Consider the following 19,273-nt stretch of genomic DNA (forward strand, 5'->3'; position numbering starts at 1 on the left):
AGTAGAACAAGCATATGTTGATTTCATCATATATGTGCAAAATAATAGAGTCCAGTAGCATCTTTAAGACTAACCAACTTTATAATAACATTATAATAACAATAACAATAACATTCGATTTATATACCGCCCTTCAGGACAACTTAATGCCCACCCAGAGCGGTTTACAAAGTGTTATTATTACCCCACAACAATCACCCTGTGAGGTGGGTGGGGCTGAGAGAGCTCCAGAGAACTGTGACTCGCCCAAGGTCACCCAGCTGGCTTTGTGGAGGAGTGGGGAATCAAACCCAGCTCTCCAGATTAGAGTCCCATGCTCTTAACCACTACACCAAACTGGCTCAAACATAAGCTTTTGAGAACCAGAGCTCTATATTATTTCATTTAACACACAATGAAAGAGAGGTCACATGATGCAAACTTAAAAGTTTCCCTGACATTCTATAAAAATTGAAGCAGTGAATTCTCCCAAAAGAACAGGATTAGTCAGTTTTATAATGTAAAACTCTTAACTTTGTGCCAACTGTGGTATATTGCAACGTACAGTAATATATGTGGCAAACAAGTATACTACATGGCAGAATTGCTAATAATGTTTCAACAAGCTAATATACATGTTTTAATTGTATCTATGGACTATTCGGCCCACCTGGACGGTAGCACTGCAGCTTGGACAGGGGCTGCCCTGGAAGAAGGAAAGGCAGTTGGGCATTTCCTGGGCATCCAAGGGCTTTGCTGGACGGGCGGAGCTCAAGGCCCATTTGCCTGCTCTGCCCTTCCCCAGCACACAGTTGTCTTTGTTGCTGGGCCTGAGCCGAGCACCCTTCAAGCTGAGCTCCTCTGAGGCTGGTTTTACTGGAGGCTTCCAGGTCAAGGTTTGCTACCTTCCAACTCCAGGAGGAGAGCCAGGGCCCAGCGCCAGGCTCAGTGGTTTGGCAGAGATTTTGTTTTCTTCCTTACATTTGGGGCCTGCTGTCTATCGGTCAGGAGGGCTAAAGCAGGGTGAGGCCCAGCCCCTGTAGGCCTACTAGGCTCCTCCCCCTCCCCTTTTTCACTTTGTTGGTAGGGAGTTCTTCCAATAGTAGCAGCAATAGGCTTTGCTGTAGGCCACAGGGGTGAATTGCAGCCATCTGAGGGGCGGATTGCTTCATATACTGTTGCCACAGGCTTAACAGGGTGGATGCTGGTGGCCCCCCCTCCCTGTCTGGGCTTTTCCCTCCCCCTCCCACCCCTGTTTACACCTTGGGGGCTTGGGGTAGGTTCATGCAGATAGGAAGGCAGGCCTTCCGGCCTTAGCAGGCCTTGTTACTTGAGGGAGGCTAGAACTGGTAGTGTGGGCTGGTGGCCATCTTTTATTAGGGCAATTACAGAGCTGTGGTTATCAGTAGCCGTTATGTGATGCTGAGGCAGCCATCTTTGTTTAGGGCATCTTATTGGGCAGCAGCCATTTTGTGTGGTGGGCAGCCATTTTGTGGGTCACCCCATAGGTGGCCATTTCACTTCTGTATCTGGTTTAACCATGCCGCCCTAGAAAGAGGCCAAAGAAAGCCCAAAGGCAAACAGCCAGCAAAGAGGCAAGCCCCTGAAAGTGCTGTGCTGGTGCTGTCCTTCTCTGATAGGAGGAGCCCTTTAGTAGTAGAGTTGCCAACTCCAGGTAGTGGCTGGAGATCTCCTAGAATTACAACTGATCTCCAGGCTGCTGGGCTCACTTCCCCTGGGGACAATGGCTGCTTTGGAGGGTGAACTCTGTGGTATTGTACCCAGCTGAGGTCTCTCCCCACCTAGAGCAACATCCTCTCTAGGCTCCCCCCCACCCCAAGTCTCCAGGAATTTCACAATTTGAAGCTGGAAACCCTATCTAGTAGACGTGATATACTGGATTGCATTGCAGCCCATGTACAGTCCAAAGGGGTCTCAAGGCCAGGATTAGGTCAGCCCAAGAGGCTGGATTCAGCTGCTCTGTCCTCTGTGGGAAGTGTTAACAAGATTCTCTGCTCTAGAGGGACCTTCTGCCACAGGCGAGCATGAGGAAAGGGACATGCTGGAGGTAGAAGGGGCAGCGATGGACCCAGATGCTTGCTGTGGAGCCAGCAGGAGGAGGGAGTGTATGCTGGATGAGTTTCAGAAGTGAAGGCGGTGGGGGCATAGCCCCGGTGGCAGATGGGGCTGACGCGTATGTGGCTTCAGATCATCCATGCTGGCCTGAAGAGGCCTGCCCTATAGCGTGATGGTAAGCACACCAAAACACGGCAGGCATGTGCATGGCTGTGGGGGCCCTGGGTTCAGCCTCTGTTCCTACACCTTTGGTGCTTGACACTCAGGCAGAACCCAGGCTAGCAGTCAATCAGGGCCTGAGCTAGTTGGGACAGTGGCCTTCGAGGCCACAGCCATGAAGCAGGCAGGTTGCCAGTCCGCACACACGGTCAGAATTATTCCCTGTGACATGGCAACGAGTCAAGGGTTAGGCCTTAATGGGCTCGATGCCTCCCCCTTTTTGTTTGGTACATATAATATATAATATATAGGGTATAATATAAATATAGGATATAATATAAAGGGTATAATGACTTAGCTAGTGCTGCATGGTTGCGGTGTGACAAGGAATTCAGTGTGTGGGAGCTGACCTCAAGCCTGGCTTACCCTGGGATAGGATACACTAGCAGCTTGGGCCGCAGGTGATGTCTCCTGCAATACCAACATGGGGATTGCTTTGACAGGGGTCATCTTGATCACAGGGCTGCTGTTGATCCTAGTATCTGTGTCCCTGATGGTGCAGTCCATTCAACCCTGGATGCTTTGTTGGGAGTTCACCTCACAAGGGGTAGTGCTAGGAAATTCTGTAGATCTGGCCAGGAACGCCCAATCTGAGGTGCCCCCCCAACACCTTCATGGCTTGCAAACATCAGGGGCATAGAGGTAGGCCTGGTGGGAAGCTGAGCAGTGGTCCCAGCAATAACAAGCTGGATAGGGGACCTGACCCATAATCTGTAGGTTCTTAGTGGTTGTTGGCTGCATATTCCAGATGCCAGTATGCCCCTTTATTTCCTAGTGGGTTTCACATGGATGTTGGATCCCTGTTCAGGGTCCTGGTACAAAATAGCAAGGGAGTGTGCTGAGGGCAGGGTGCTGTCTACCCCCTTTTTGATGCCCCTCTTTTTCCACATATAGGTCCTTTGACCAGCAGTCTAGGTGGCTCGGTGATATGGGGTCTGCAATTAAATGGCAAAATGTGACACTGAGCCTGCCTTTCACTCACCATCTCAGAGATTTTGTGTCATTGGGTTTCCCTTCATAGAGCAATGTCATAAGGGCAATCTTACAGTCAGGGCTCTTCTAAGGGAGTGTTCTGTCTTGTAGTGGCCTCTGAGCGCTTCAGCCCTTTTGCAAGTGAGGGCTCTGCAGGTTCTGGCCATTGCGAGGGTTAATTTTGCCTATAGAGTGATGGCACCTGATAGAGAGTTTCTTGGGGCCGATACTTGAGGCCATAGGTTCTTCATCACAGGCTTAAGTTTTGTAGGGGTATCAGGGAGGATTTGGCAGTGTAGGATGAGTTAAGTTTCCCAACTGCTTTAATGGGCTTGCCTTTGGGAAGGAGGACCTGCTCGTAGAGGCAGAGTTTTCAAGTTAGCTGTGATGCTTCTTGCTTTCCAGATGTTAGTGTTTTGTGGTAAGGGAGTTTGTCTGCCACATTGTTCACTTTTGGTGTGACAATTCAAGGGGCAGTTCATGTTCTCAAGTCAACCCCACCCCCAAAAAGAGTTATACAGACCATTTATGCTCTTGTGCTGCAGTTTAGCTGGCAAGAGGGGGGGGTCACCTGGGTGACTGCAGGGTCACGGCATGCCCATTTCCCACAGGCTTAAGGGACTTGCTGCACTCCGGCCGGTCGCGGGCTTAATGGCTCAGGGGTAGTTGTGGTCCTCCACCTCAGGTCGTCTCACAGGGGATGTCCTCTTTCCCTACAGGCTTATGCAGCCCTGTACCACCCAGGCAAGTAGTGGCCTGATGCCTTGAGGGTAGGTGCGGACCTTTGCCTCACGTCCTGGTCATTCACCTGGGGGGGTGATGATCTTGTCACTTTCCACAGGCTTGTGGAGGCTTGCATCACCCAGGCAAGTAGTGGCCTGATGTTCCAAGAGGAGGTGCGGACCTCTGCCTCACATCCCAGTCATTCACCAAGGGATTGACGACCTTGGCTCTCAGGGCAGGCCCTTTCCTTGCCTCACATCCTGGTCATTCACCAGGGGAGTGATGACCTTGGCTCACAGGGCACGGCCCTTTCCTTACAGGCTCACACAGGCTTGCATCACCCAGGTGAGTAGTGGCCTGATGGTTCTAGGGGAGGTGCAGTCCTCTGCCTCCTGTTTTGGTCATTCACCTGGATGGTAATGGCTTTTGGGGAGGGCTGGGGCATTATTGGTTGCCTCCCATCTTACTGAATTCACCAACCTCTACAGAGGTGATGGGGTCTACCTATCGGTTGCTGGTTGTAACATATTCCTGGATGATATATGGCAAGGTCTCAGGTTGGCCATAAGCCACCTGTGGGGCGCAAGGGCCTAAGCAGAGGCTTGGCCCTAGCGGTGGCAGGTTAGGATGGGAAAATGAGTGGGACGGTGATCCCCTTGGCACATCCCCATTGGCGGGTCTGTCAGGAGCGACTGCAAGGGCGGACTGCCATGTGGATCCCCTGTACAAGTAAGGCCGTTCTGCTGTACGGCAAGGTGCTGCAGGCTTGGAGGGGAAACCGTTTTCCTGGCTGGTCGGGTACCAGCCATGTGTTGTATGGCTCACCCCCACGGCAGTGGGGGTTCGCCCAGACAGGTCAAGGCGGAGGTCATGGGTGACCCCAGGGCTTGACCTGTACTGCTAGTTAGTTAGATCCCTTGCCGTATTGACAGTTCATGTTGAAATTAATAAAGTGGTCCAATTTTATACCCAAGCTTTGTGTCTGCCTTTTATTTCGACTGCCAGGGGAGGTGTGTGCAATTTATATGTAAAAATTAACTATGCTCTGGCTAGAAGATAATATATGTTTGGTTTTGATTGTCAGGACTTTGTTTTCCAATGACTTCTCCTGAACATATTTTAATAGAGCAACAGGAATAAATATCCGAGAACTGTATTTCCAGAGGACAGTATTTGAAAATGACTTAACTGATTATGATCTATACAGGTAAACGATCTGGGGCGGGGGGGGGGGGGCTTGGAGTTCTCCTGGAATTACAACTGACTTCCAGACTACGGAGAACAGAGATCTGTTCATAAATTTCCCAACCCAAAGATGGCAACCCTGCCTTCAATTTTTCTCCAAATACACAGACACTGTTTTGAAGATTTGATAGATGTTTCCTGTGCTGTTCAAGAGCTCAGGATTCAAAGATTTGCAGAAAAGGACATCAGTCCAGAACCGGCACGCAGACATTCAAAGAACAACTCCCCTTCCAGACACTGGGTCTCACAGACCGTGGAATCCTTGATGGGTAATGATTGGCGGGGTGGGGAGCTGCTTCCTATGGCAAAGGATTCCTGTGGTGCTGTTCCTTGTACCAACTGCAACCCAACCCAAAAGCTTCGTTCTCCAACTCTCCCACATCCTGCAGGGTCTTTCCCATTGAAGTTTCAGAGACGAAACTGAGGAAACCCTCCAACATGCATAAAGCTGAATCAGTACCTCCTGGTAGGCAAATTGCTGCAAATATTCATGTCTAACCTTTGCAATCTTCTCAGAGAGCAAATGTTTACAATCTTACCTCATCTTGAGACTTGATCAGTGTTCTAAAGGTTCTATCTCCACTTTCTCCATCTATCATTTTTTTCCGAATCTGTAGTAAAGAGAATTACAGGACCGAAGATATAAATGCAATCCTACTATATAAAAGGCTAACCATGCTCCAGAAAACTCACTTCCTACCCTGGTGCACCTCCAGAGGGCACTGCCATGGAGGGAAGCCCAGAACAGGCAGCCTGTCCATCCAAGAGCGCACTGCGGCAGGAAGCCCAGGCCAGGATCAGGTGCAGAGCAGGTGGCAATGCCAGCCCCCCCTTCACCCAGCTGGGATCAGGAGCGTAGCAGGCAGCAATGCCCGTCCCCCATCTTTACCTAGCTGGGATCAAAAGTGGATAAGGTGGCCATGCCCGCCCCCCACCTTCACCCAGCTGGAATCGGTAGTGGAGCAGGAGGTAATGACCGCCTCCCACCTTGACCCAGCTGGGACCAGGTGAGGAGCAGATGGCAATGCAGATTACTGTAACTCACTCTATGCTGGGCTACCCCTGGGCATGATCCGGAAACTACAACTGGTCCAGAATGCGGCAGCGTGGGTCCTGACCGGTATATCCTACCAGTCCTGGCCCCAGCCTGATGGAGCTCTGTCAATGGAGACCCGGGCCCAGTGAGACATATTATCCCGCTGGGCGTGTAAGACAGAGCTGTTCCACCAGGCGTTCGGTGGTTGAAGGGGGCGGTGCCATGTCAGCCTCCCACCTTCGGGATGTGTGTGTGTGTGTGTCTCCCCACCATTGCACTTTAATGTATTTGGTTAATATATTTTATTATTGCTTATTGTATGTTGATTTTAGAATTATTGTTTTATTATTGATTTTAACTGTTCACTGCCCAGAGCCCCTGAAGATGGGCCATTTATAAATCATCATCATCATAATAATAAAAAATGCCTGCCCCCCTTCATGCGGCCAGGGTCAAGCATGGAGCAGATGGCAATGCCCGCCTCCCGCGTTCACCCAGCTGGGATCAGGAATGGAGCAGGACGCAATGCCCTTCCCTCGCCTTCACCCACCTGGGATCAGGAGCAGAGCAGATGGCAATGCCTGCCCCCCATCATGCAGCTGGGGTCAGGCATGGAGCAGGTGGCAATGCCTGCCCCCCTTCTCCTGGCCGGAATAAGGTGCGGTGCAGGAGGCAATGCCCTCCCCCCTTCACCCAGCTGGGATCAATAGTGGAGCAGGTGGCAATGTCTGCCTCCCGCCTTCATCTGGCTGGGATCAGTCACAGAGGAGGAGGCCATGCTCGCTTGCCCACCCTCCCCTTTTTTCTCACAACGGGCTTTGCTACTCGTGTATTCAATAAATTTCACTGGTATTCAAAAGGACCAGCAATTATTTCATGTTCTCTTTGAGCACTTAAGAAATATTTTAGAAGTTATCCAGAGTTTACAATCATCACTGCTGGTTAGTCATTTCAACAATATCAGTGGACGTTGCCTTACTGGCATCAGTCAGCTGTGTTTCTAAGGGGGTACAGACCACCAGAAATGAGAGCCCAATGCAAAAGAAACCCCGTTATGTTTACTGTAAGCTCAACCTTCACTAATAGCCATTTTTCTTGTGCTTCAAATCTGTATTGGATTTCTGCTTCTTGTCCCATTTTTGCTCTCCTACCCAATTGTATTGTTTATTGAACGTCCTAGCCAATGATCATATTTACTTATACTGAGTCTCAGTGAGAAAGGCAGACTATAAACAAATAAATAAATAAATAAAATGTTTGACCCTCCCTCTCTCCGTAGTGTTTTCGCTACAGATCCTTAGCTTGGATTTGTAACATCAGTGGCAAGCAGACCACCTCATCCTTGGCTCTCAAAAGAAAAAAAAAAGCTATAACACAAGACTAAGATTTTGGACAAAAACAGATAACCCCAATGTCAGTCTTCTTCTCATGCATCCAAAAGAAAGCAAGGGACCACCAAAGTCAAAGGACACCCATCGCTGCACGGCATGCGGTCAATGCTTTGTCCACTGAGTAAATGACCACACATTACATCTCCAATCTCTCTTGTAAAGGGAGGAACCCCTGACAGGAAGTCTAAGAACGATTTATTTCTATCACTTCCTGCAAGTCAGAGGTATCAAGAAGGGTTCAAGTGTTTATCCTTATATGTGATATAAGCACTGGTGGCATGACTCAATTTCAAGGCTACTTCTCAGACTCTGCATTCTCAAAATAAGTTTTCTAATCCCCATAAAACATGGCAGTGGTGGTAGTGGTTGGTTTTCACAGAACAAGAAGAGAATCCTTTTGAACATAGGACAATTTTAGGAGCTTTATAATAAGAGAAGTGCTAGGGAACGATCTCAACCTTGGCCAAGGATATGATGTGCTTTAAACTGGCCTACAAATGACCCATACATAATGGGTAATTGGCTTGATAACATTTGGGAAACCCTGGACATGATGCCAAGCAATCCTGTTCCACCCATGGGTGCTCTGTGGCAAAAGGGAAAGGACAGTTTTGTTGGTTGTTGTGGGTTTTCCGGGCTGTATTGCCGTGGTCTTGGCATTGCAGTTCCTGACGTTTCGCCAGCACCTGGTCCCAGCTGTGGCATGCCAGCCACAGCTGCTGGCGAAACGTCAGGAACTACAATGCCAAGACCACGGCAATACAGCCCGGAAAACCCACAACAACCATCGTTCTCCGGCCGTGAAAGCCTTCGACAATACATCGACAGTTTTGTTATTTCTTGACAGGATGAAACTTGGTTAGAGCTTTGGTGACACCAGGATTAACAATTCACCGAATAACTACAGAGCACTGTTTGAAGTACAGTACAGCGTACCTGAACTTTGATGTCATTTTCTAGCTCTGCATCCAGAAAATCCAGTGTCACTGGCTCCTGAGATTTTGGATTCTGAAGAAGAAGATGTCATATCAGCAAATAATAAAATATGTTTCTTGCTGTATTCGCTCAGGTTTAAAATGCCAAAAGATGGTTCACATGTCATTATAAAGCAGCAACTACTTACCTTTCTCATTTTTAATGGTTACAACTATATTAAATTTCTAATCAATCCTTGTTCCACTTAAAAGTGAACTTTTAAAAAAGAGAGTTGGGCTAGTGGTAATTATTTAGGAGGCTATCCGGACATTCTTTCCTCAATCTAAATTGTTTCACCAATGTTGCCTGTGGCAACTGCAAGTGAAATGCCCCAAAGAGCATCACGAGAATAAGCAGGAGAGAGGGGGGGGCGGGGGAGATAACTGCTCTTGGTTGAAGAGAATCAGGGGAAAGTGCTTTGCACCAGGGAAAGGCACAGCCATAAGTGAAACAAACGTGGGATCCAGCCAACAAAATGTGGTTGTGAGTTTAAGGGTGTAACAACATTTGTTTATAAAAGACAGGAGAGAGTTGGGGGAAAGGAGGAATGAATAAAAAGGAAATGGGGAAATTCTGAAGAAGGAAAAGAACAAGGAAATATATTTATATGCTCACATTACTTGGCTTTTGAGATTAGATCTATTAAATTTGTATGTATAATTTTGGGAAACATTCTGTGTATGATATAGAACTCTTGCTGTCTGGTGCCAGTCCGACAAACTGCTAGTTCAGGTTTGTTTCACCACGGAAACACGCCTGTCGGCAAGCAAAAGAGAAATGTCCGACATTTGAAAATTGGTGATTGATTACTTATTTTGCCCTTGACAAAACTTGTGCTTGTGCGCATGCGAAACAAACCTGAGCTAGCAGTTTGTCGGGCAAGCCTGGAATCCTGTATGCCCCACAGAGGCTGTTGGTCTAGAATCTGAAACTGTCAGCTGCAGAGCTCTTCATTAAACCAGCAGTCTTCTAAGGAAGATAACGGGCAAGTGCAAATAACGATGTGTATTGAGATTGACATGGACCTTCTTAATGCAATCAGCAGCACTGACTGTTTTTCGCCTTGATGGTTGGACCAATTTGTATTCTATATGATGTTGACTAGATGTAACACTGTTCATATTGTGGGCATATTGGACGTATGAACATTTGTTGAAACTGTATTTGTATAGAGCACGGAGCACTTTAATACATTATATACGTTATTGTGTATATGAGAGAGCTTTGGTACTTGTTTGGTATTGCTTGCAGTTGCTCTCTCTATTAGACGCCTCTTTTCCTAGCAGTTGTGTTATATTCTGGATCAAGATTTACAAGATACTGGATAAATGGTAATTTCGTTTTTTTTGTTTTTTTATAACCAAAGACTGACTTTCAAAAAAATACAAAGGAAATTTTACTCCAAGAAATTTTTTAAATTGATGAAATGAAGAAAACTGGTAGCATAAACACAAACTGCTTGCCTATATAATTTTATGCATTTAGAATGCCTAAGGGTCTTATTCATCTAGACAAATCAACTTCAATGGATTGAATTAATTTAGATAAAATAAAGTTGAAATGAAGAAAAAACCACACACACCAAAACATAGCAATTTTACCTTTCCAAATTAAACATGAAAAATGCAACTCTAAAATAAAAAGCAAAGTAATTCTGAGAATCCATTTCTTACATGCAAAGGAATGGCATTAGAAGGATCGAGCCCTGGCAGCATGCAAGAAGGCACTGGTGGGGTAGAAGCAGCCGGGCAGTTCATGTCCCATTCCAATAAACAAAGCAAAGATACAAGAGAAAAGAAAATTATATAGAAGCCATAATACAAAATCACTCAAAATTATGTATCTAGTTAAGGAGTCTCAAAGCTTAGGTAATTAGTGAATACAACCTAAATTAAATTAACACAAATGCACAAGATGTTTTTTGCTGGAAGTGATGTCATGCACCCCCATAATGCCAGTGCCTCTCCCATTCTCCCCCATCGGCCTTTGAAATGCTAAAGTGATAGGCCTGTCCCTCCTCGGTACAGACATTATTTGGTTTGTTTCTCATGTGGAAATTATTATATTTTAAGCTCTATATAAATTAATAATGATGATATTAATGGAAAAGGATAAAGAAAGAAATAACGTTAAGTGGGACTTCTTGCAGAGATCCCATTCGCTTTACAGTGCAATCCTATGGCGAGTTACTCCAGTCTAAGCTTATTGAAGTCAAAGGGCTTAGACTGGAGTAACTCTCCATAGGATTGCCCTGTTAGTGTGGCTTCTTGGCAGAATGTGTCTCATGCCCATTAGAGAATTCTATTCCTTTCTTAGAGTCTCTTAGGATATCTTTTGTCAGACGTGAAATATTTTTACCCAAATGGAAGTATACACATAATTATTGCTGTTCATACAACCTATGTTGATGTAGGTAGCATATATATTTATGTGCTTTAATTATTTTTAGCTATACTAGGTATAAAGTATTTTGTCAGAAATCTAGACAAACACAAGTCACATGGCTGTCTTTGAAATCACATGAGAAATGACACTTGCATCTCCCAAGTCCTAGAGTCTCTCTGCACGAGATGCCTCAGTGCATGTTCGTAAAGTGTAGGGAGACACAATGTTAGCCGGGAAGAGTAGTTTAAAAAGACAGAGTAGGCGGAACTCCTCAGAGAGTTTGTTAATTTCTGTCAATTTCTCTGTCAATTTCACCTCTCTAGTCTAAAACTGTGCGGGATCGTAACCAGAGGGTTGCGAAATAGGCTGGAGCTGCCTTCCAGAGCTGGGCTTGGACCCGAAAAGGTTATAATGGGCTGAAGTTTCCCTTCTGGCATTTCACAGCCCCTTCACACAGCTCCAGTGTATAGCAAAGCCTTTGCCCTGCCGCCAGCTCTGTCTTTTTAAACTACCCTTCCCAGCTAACATTGCATCTCCCATCAGGCATTCTTTACATGTCAGATGTCTCATGTAGAGAGACTCCTAGTCATGCATCCCAACTTAAAGACATGACCTTGTATACAATAAGATTCACTAGCAGAGCGGAGAGGGATTTTCCTGCTCTTCAGCTGTGCAACAGCTGTCTGGCTCTTCCCCTCTTCTGGGGAAGGCATCAACAGACCCCATGAATAACATGTGGGTAAACTGGAGGCGTGCAGTGGGAGGAGAGGATAGGCAGAAATTACCAGCACTCCCATGACAGACAGAAACACCCTTCTCCATCACTGGAAAAAATGGTAGTCATGAGGTTTTGACAAGCTTTAGACTCCATTAACTGCTCCCTTCCCATTTTGCTGGTATATCTTTATACAGAAATTCTATATAAATTCTGTACAGTTTGTATTTTTCTGTATCTTTATCAGACATGTATAAAACATGCCTGAGTAACTCAGGTTACAACTGCCACAAAACTATTCACGGAAGCTGGCCAGTATAAAGAAAGCATGCAAGCAAGTTAACACAGCACATCTATGGCAAACAAAAACATCTTATTTTAGAGGACAAAGTAAGCAGGAGAGAAAGAACTGGTGCAGTAACACAAAATTGGGATTGTTAAATGGCCATGGATTCTTGTTTTGGTGAGAGGTGGTGAGACTTAAAAAATGGCTTGTCTTTTCATGTATGTTTGTCTTAGGTTGTGTAAATGCATCTATGGCTCTCTCCTTCCAGGCTGAGTTTGGAGTCAGGTTTCAATGCCTGTTGATGAAGCATTGTGCATGCAAATAATTTAATCTGCAGCGCATGTTATAACATTGATCACACTTGCATGGCTCAAAATAAGCACCACTTTGTGACTTCCATATGGAAAACAGGAAACATCAATATCATTACACAAAGCTGTTAATTTGCAGCAACAACACTGCAATAAGGCCATCGAGGGTTATGCAGGGGCGTCAAGGTTCCAGTAAAATACAATCTACAATGAGTAATCTTCCTTTCCCCCTCCAAACTTGGTATTTTCTTGGGGGGGAAAATTATGGAGAATTGGAGCTAAAGCACAACTTAAATCCTCAGTTATTAGCAACACATCATCTCTTAAAGCAACATTTTTCACAACCGTCCACACTAATTTTGCAAGCACCATGCTTTGTAAGCTGTTTGAGAAAGTTAACAGCCTGGTTAGCATTTTTTTCCCTCAGGAAACTAAATCAAAGTTCTCTAATTTCAGCAGCAGCACTATGCATTTTTAAACACACTAACAAGTCACCTCCATCCATAGTTACCTGGACATAGGGTCTCCTTTTTCTCAAATTAATTTTGGGTATGCCCACACCAATGTGCTGAAGTAACAAGACAGAAGTGATTCGTATCTGCACACTCTTACAACAGTCATTTGTGGTCTGTGATTTTAACCCAAGAGCCATGTCCTCCTCTGGGCTCCTGGCAAGTAGCGCAGGCCTCCTAAGGCACATTTCAACCCTGAACACAATTTACGCAGCAGAACAACAGCGTCACCCTAAGCGGAGCTGCACCTTTCTATTCCCACTGGAGTCAATGGGCTTTCGAGAGTGTAACTCTGTTTAGGAAGGCACTGTCAATCTCATCAGTTCCAAGCTTGTATGCAGTCACTTACAGCAAAGTTGAAAGTTATCAACCAGCAAAAGAAGACAAGTTATGCAAGAACTCTGGAATTTAATTTCAATTAACTGAGAATGCAAACCATACACTTAGCTGTTTAAGGTTTTTCTGTACCCAAAGGTCTAATTTTGAAGGGATTCCATTATTTTTGTTTCCATATCGCAGAAGAGCACAATTGCAGTCTTCTAAAGCATAAAGACTTAGTTTAGACATAACTAGTCTTGCCATTTGCCCACTGGCAGTGGTCCTCAATAACTCCTAGACTGTCAACCAGCAAAGATGTCACATTCTCCTGAAGCTCCATCTTCTCCAGGTGCTGCTCCCCAAATCTCCCAACATGTACTGGCACAGGGCTCAGAACTAGAGATGGGCATGAACCGCAAGACAAACTAAAGTTCGTCAAGAACAGGGCCAGTTTGTGCTTCGTGAACCACTGGTTTGTGGAAGCCTGTTTTCCATGAACTTCCATGAACTGGTCTGCCAGTTCCTTTGGTTTGTGTTAAACCCCAATACTCTTTTCTGTGCCGTTGCTAAGCGGCAGAGCAAGGGGCATTTCCATCCCTGGATCAGCTGCTTGTCGGGGATCTCCCCAAAAAGCAGCTGATCCATGCCTGCTGGGGTGAAATGCCCCTTTCCGTGCGGCTTCACAGCAGCAGGGAATAATGTAAGCCACTTTGATTCCCACTGGAGGGAACTATTAAAATATAATGATGATGACTTCATGGTTCTTACTCAGTTTGACAAATTAGATAGGCCAGTTTGTAATTCTCTGCTGGATTATGAACTGAGCTCCCCCCCCTCCCCAACCACACACTATCTGAGATATTCTTTTCCCAGGGCTCCCCAGCGATATTCAGTCCCAGGGCTGACCAGCGCTGCCCTCTGGGCAAAGGGTTTCTTCAAAAGTTGAGGCTCCTTGCGGATGTCAAGCCAAGGGTGACCCCCGCTGTGCAGCTTGACTAATTGCTGGCCTTCGTATGTCCTCTGAGGATGCATGGGGCCTTCCTGCAAAATGTCTCTTGCCTCCCTGAAGCTTATTTTCGTGCTTTCTTTTGTGTCTTCTAAGTAGAAGTCTCCTAATGTGCTTTAAATCTTACTTTAAATCTTAAAGAGAAAATGGATGGCATCTCTGCCCAATGGCGTGTTTATTCCAGGGAATTCCTCTATTAGCAGAGCGCACCCAATCTGAAGTTTTTGCATTCAAGCAAGTTTCAGAAATACCAAGTGAGATTCTTCATATGTGAAGTTAGCGTGCCACAGTTTAGGTACCCAAAGGCAGCACCTTATTAGATTCGTGCATAAAATGTTGGCCCAAAGGAACCCAAGCAGAGATCACCAGCCATTTTGAAAATACTTTTTAATATGGAACTGCAGAATATTCAGGGTTGCTCCCAGCACAGAAGTTGTAGATCTTTCCCTTGTTCCATTCCTCCCCGTAGTCCATTCTGATCTCCAGGAATGTTGGTTACTAGGGTTATGGGATCCACCTAGACATGTCAGGGAGCTCCACTGAGAAGGAAGGGCATTTGTCAAGGCAATCCAGGATTTGAGGGATCCTCTTCCAGCCGAATCCTGGTTTCACTAACTAATCATATTTAAAATAAATCATGGACTTAAGTTATGTCTAGGGTTCTGAGTAGAGGTGGGCACGAACTGGGGGAAAAATGAACCGTGTGGTTTGTGGTTCATCCCGTTTCACAAACCACAAACCATGAACTTTCACAAACTTGCCCCAGTTTGCGAACCAGTTCATGGGGTTGAAATGACCCTTTCCATGCTACTGTGAAGCTGCATGGAAAGGGGCATTTTACCCCTGCTGGCTTGGATCAGCTGCTTGGCAGGGAGATCCTCGACAAGCAGCTGATCCGGGGGTGGAAATACCCCTTTCCCCTCTACTCCACTTTATCCTCATAACAACCTGTGAGGTTGGTTAGGCTGAGAGTATGTGACTGGCCCAAGGTCACCCAACAAGCTTCTGTAGCAGAGTGTGGATTTGAACCTGCGTCTCCCAGTTCAAAGCTCAACACTCTAACCACTAAACTAAACAGGCACCTTGAAAAAAAAACAACATTTACAGGACTTCAATTTTGCTGCAGCAGACTAACACAAAATTATTCTCTACAACATCTGTGATTTTTAGAATGCTCTTAATTTAAATCTGCTGTTCAAGCTTTTTAATTTGGCTTTTTGCTTGAGGAGGAAAATATGTAAGCAATCGGCTCCGGCCTCCACCATATTTAATATACAGGCCTATGATATAAAATCAGAGGGCCCCTGGATTAAATGCCGCTTGCTCTGCAGCAAGCGGAATTCCAGCCGGCTGGGCAAAGAGAGTTGCTAAGACCTACCCAGGAGATCAGGAATTAAAGGAATGTTCATGCAACATGCAGAGGATTGGGGTGATTTGATTTATTGCCTTTCCAGCAAAAGCACCAGTCTCATCTGCTACCTTGGGGAAAGGGCCCCGTAAACATTGGTGGAGTTTATCCAGCAGTTACCCCTCTTGTATAGCCATCTTCCTTGCCACTAATTCCCCCTCACTCTCTTACTCACAAGGAGACCAATTCAGGTAACAACTATGTAGTAAGCTGAATCTCATGCGGTTTTCTCAGTGCTCAAGTCAGTTGATTTAATTGAAGAAACAAAATCTAGAAAGTACAGGGGAGGAAGGCTAGGAGATGAAGGCTGCATCTGATCAAAACACCTGTTCTTTATTGTACACACTCAGCAGTGATTGAATTCCGCGCTAAACCTTCGTCTAGATGCCCAGATCACAGGTGGACGATACCATTCACGTTGCCGGATAACAGCACTTTTTTTGTCCTCAGGTCTCAGCCAACTTTATGGCAACTCCATAAGGTTTTCAAGGCAAGATACAAACAGAGGTGGTTTGCCAATGCCTCCTTCTGAGCAATAACCCTGGACTTCCTTGGTGATCTCCCATCCAAATACTAACCAGGGCTGACCATGCTTAGCTTCCAAAATGTGATGATATCAGGTTAGCTTGGGCTCTCCAGGTAATAGGTATCTGCATTTTGAAGGTATCCCCCCTGCCAGCTTTTCAGATTTCTGATTTTGTTCAGAAGCACTAATCCATTAGCAAGGTTGATCCAACCAATTACCGTCCAGTGTCAAATCTTCCGTTCATGGGGAAGGTAATTGAGAGGGCAGTGGTGTAACAGATGCAGGTATGCCTAGATGACTCCTCTATCCTGGACCCATTCTAGTCTGGCTTCCGGCCCAGCTATGGTGCGGTGACCTTCTCTGTCCTGACTCCAGCCTGGTGGAATACTCTCCCACTGGAGATTCGGACCCTGCGGGACCTATTACAATTCCACAGGTCGTGCAAGACAGAGCTGTTCCGACGGGCCTTTGATTAGGGGCCAGCTTTGTGTGTCCCCCTTTCTGTCTGCCTTGCCCGCCTTTTTGCAGCTGCCCTGGATTTGCATCATGGCATATCCGCTGATAATTTGCAAATTCTTGAGAAGATTCAGTCCAAATTTATCCATTCCGTCTTACAGGTACCTCCAGGAGTGCCAAAATGCCCTCCTACGGCTAGAAACAGGCCAAATGAGAATTGAAGCCACAATATTGCTATCTTCTGTTTATCACTGGCTCAAGATATATAACAATCAAAAAGGCCTTCTCCTTCTAATAAACCAAGATCCTTACCAGCCTAGGTGGATGCGGATGGTTAAGAGCAACCTAGAAAGATTGGGACTCTCGCCTGCTGACCTACTGACTCAGGGCAGTGCCCAGGTAAAAAGTATTGTTAAACAAAGGGTGAGAGACATAGAGCGCCAACACGATTTAGCTCAATCTCCTCATTTTATGGCCCCTAGGGAATCCAGATAACTTATGGGTATGGACAGATAGCTCACTCATTTGGACGTCCCATCTTATAGAAGAGCTTTCACCCTGGCCCGATGTGAAGTTATCCCTTCAATGACCATTGAAGGGAAATATAGAAAGATCCCATACGAGGATAGACGCTGCCGTTGCTCCATTGGTGAAGTGGAATCACTTATTCATATGTTCTTTCATTGTCCTTTCCATCAAGTCTATAGGGACAAGTTTATTTCCCCACTCTTAGACACACCAATTGCAGAGACAAATAAGGCCAGCCTGGAGAAACTCCTAATTGATGAAAATCCAACTATCTCCAGGCAAATAGCCAAATTCTGTCTCTATTTGGTTAAATTCCATAATGAAAAGAATAGTCATACATAGTCTGTCCTGCTCTTTTTACGATTTTAACTATTTTAATGTCAATGTTTTAAATATTAGAATTACTGCGGTTCCCAGAGAACTATATACATTTTAACATAAGATTTTAAACGCTAAATGTATTTTTCTATGTCCTTTACATTTTTATGCTGGATTTAACTATTCTATTGTTTGCTAAGGATGTATTGTCATTGTTATGGTCTCTGACTGCAAATAAATTCATTCATTCATTCAAGCTGGAGTTAAAATCATTTACAAACTAGAAAGTTCTGCATACCTTTGGCTGAAGATTTGGATGGAGCAACACATAACCGTTCGGGTCAATGGCAAAGTAATAACCGTTTGGACACAGCTGAGGAAGGTAAAATGAAATGTTATAAACATTGCCACAGCACTGGTCTTAAAGGAAGATGTTTTAAAAAAATTCTTCAATAATTTTGACCAGGCAGAGAATTCACCACAATAAATATAATCTTAGTATCCGTTATGCAACTATATCAACAGGGAACTCTTGTTTAAAATTTTTCACTTTTTGATTTCTTTTTCAGAAATGGCTTAGTAGTCCTGGTAACTAACCAGTTAAATCTGACCCAATATACACTATCTAAACAAAGTATTCAAGTTCATTACCCATAAGGAAAAGATAAGTTCACTCACATCACAGTAAAAATTGAATAAATATCTCCAGCACAATGACACAATATTTCCGGAGCATCAGAGAGGTGACACTGTGTTCAAAGCTGCAGGACACAGCCATGGCCTGGAAGTTGGCTACAGCAGGCCAGATAATTCAGGGAAAGACCTGGAAGAGTCTCTTGAGGGGAACGCAATCCCGAAGCATTGCTGGGGAAACGACAGAGTGAAGGAAGGGCAGGCACTCTTTTGACTTCCAGCCAAGGGATAAGAGATTGACTGGAAGAGAACTCTGCTCCCAACAGAACTCGAGTTTTAGGAATGTTAAAAATAGGCAACCTGGCAAAAGAACAAGAGAATGAGAGACTTACTGTAAACCGTGGGGTCAGCTTTTTAATTTCTTCGAGCGAAACATCCACTCCCATTACGCCAAGTATCAACTGGTTCTGACATAAGATTTTTTTAAAGGTTAGTTTTCAGGCAGTAAGGCCAACAGCGAGTGAATCCACATATACGAACTCCTCTTTTTAAAATGAGAATTAGAAACAATTATGCATAAACATAAACAACTGTTACTATATTGGTATTATAAATAATCTGTCAAGGAGACACAAAATATACTTGTCTATGTATGTACATGTTTATTCTTTGTTGTCTCTGTGCAGTCTCACTACTGCATATCTGAGTCGGCACAGAGTGCATTCTGGAATTTTCTAAGACAGGAGCAAGCACTCTTGTCCCTCCCCTTCCATGCATGCTCTGAGTATCCCTCATTTCGGTATGCTCTGAATCATTACGAAGCATACCAAAGCGATTCCGATAACCCGAATCCGAAGCAGCTTGCTGCTTCAGGTTTTGGGTTGTTCCGAATCTTTTCCCCGCTTCGGGTAAACCGGAAGCGGGGAAAACCGATTATTTCCGTGGTGCACACCCCTACTCTCCATATTAATGGGGGGAGAATGTCTCTCATGATATTTAAGTTTCTATTAGGATACCCAGAAAGTTCAGGACCCACTAATCACTGTAGCAAAATTTGAAAATGGGACCATTATACCTAGCATGTTACGCTTTGGGACAGGAATTGGGCCTCAACAAAGCAACCAACACAGAACAAGACAAATGGGGCAAGGTGTGGGACATGTGTCTCTGATTTCAATTGCCTGTTCACACCCTTGAAGAAGGCTTAGCTTTAGGCCACCCAAGAATATTCTCTATGCCTGTAGCATGGAAGCTC

The 19,273-nt window shown here is 45.2% G+C and overlaps 1 protein-coding gene across 2 annotated transcripts in view; it reads right to left on the bottom strand.

Moving 5' to 3' along the window:
• Positions 1 to 19,273, bottom strand: part of CACNA2D1 (calcium voltage-gated channel auxiliary subunit alpha2delta 1) — a 565,021-nt gene that overhangs the window by 60,148 nt on the left and 485,600 nt on the right. The window contains exons 17-21 of one of the 2 annotated variants that reach the window (XM_054989046.1): positions 18,411 to 18,485; positions 17,684 to 17,758; positions 12,825 to 12,881; positions 8,578 to 8,649; positions 5,754 to 5,825 (exon numbers count right to left, since the gene is read on the bottom strand). In XM_054989046.1, the coding sequence (XP_054845021.1) occupies positions 5,754 to 5,825; positions 8,578 to 8,649; positions 12,825 to 12,881; positions 17,684 to 17,758; positions 18,411 to 18,485 (351 nt within the window). The remainder of the gene's footprint in view (positions 1 to 5,753; positions 5,826 to 8,577; positions 8,650 to 12,824; positions 12,882 to 17,683; positions 17,759 to 18,410; positions 18,486 to 19,273) is intronic. The other variant, XM_054989047.1, reaches the window with a different exon arrangement.

The sequence above is a fragment of the Eublepharis macularius genome, chromosome 9, assembly GCF_028583425.1.
Source record: "Eublepharis macularius isolate TG4126 chromosome 9, MPM_Emac_v1.0, whole genome shotgun sequence".
NCBI lineage: Eukaryota > Metazoa > Chordata > Lepidosauria > Squamata > Eublepharidae > Eublepharis > Eublepharis macularius.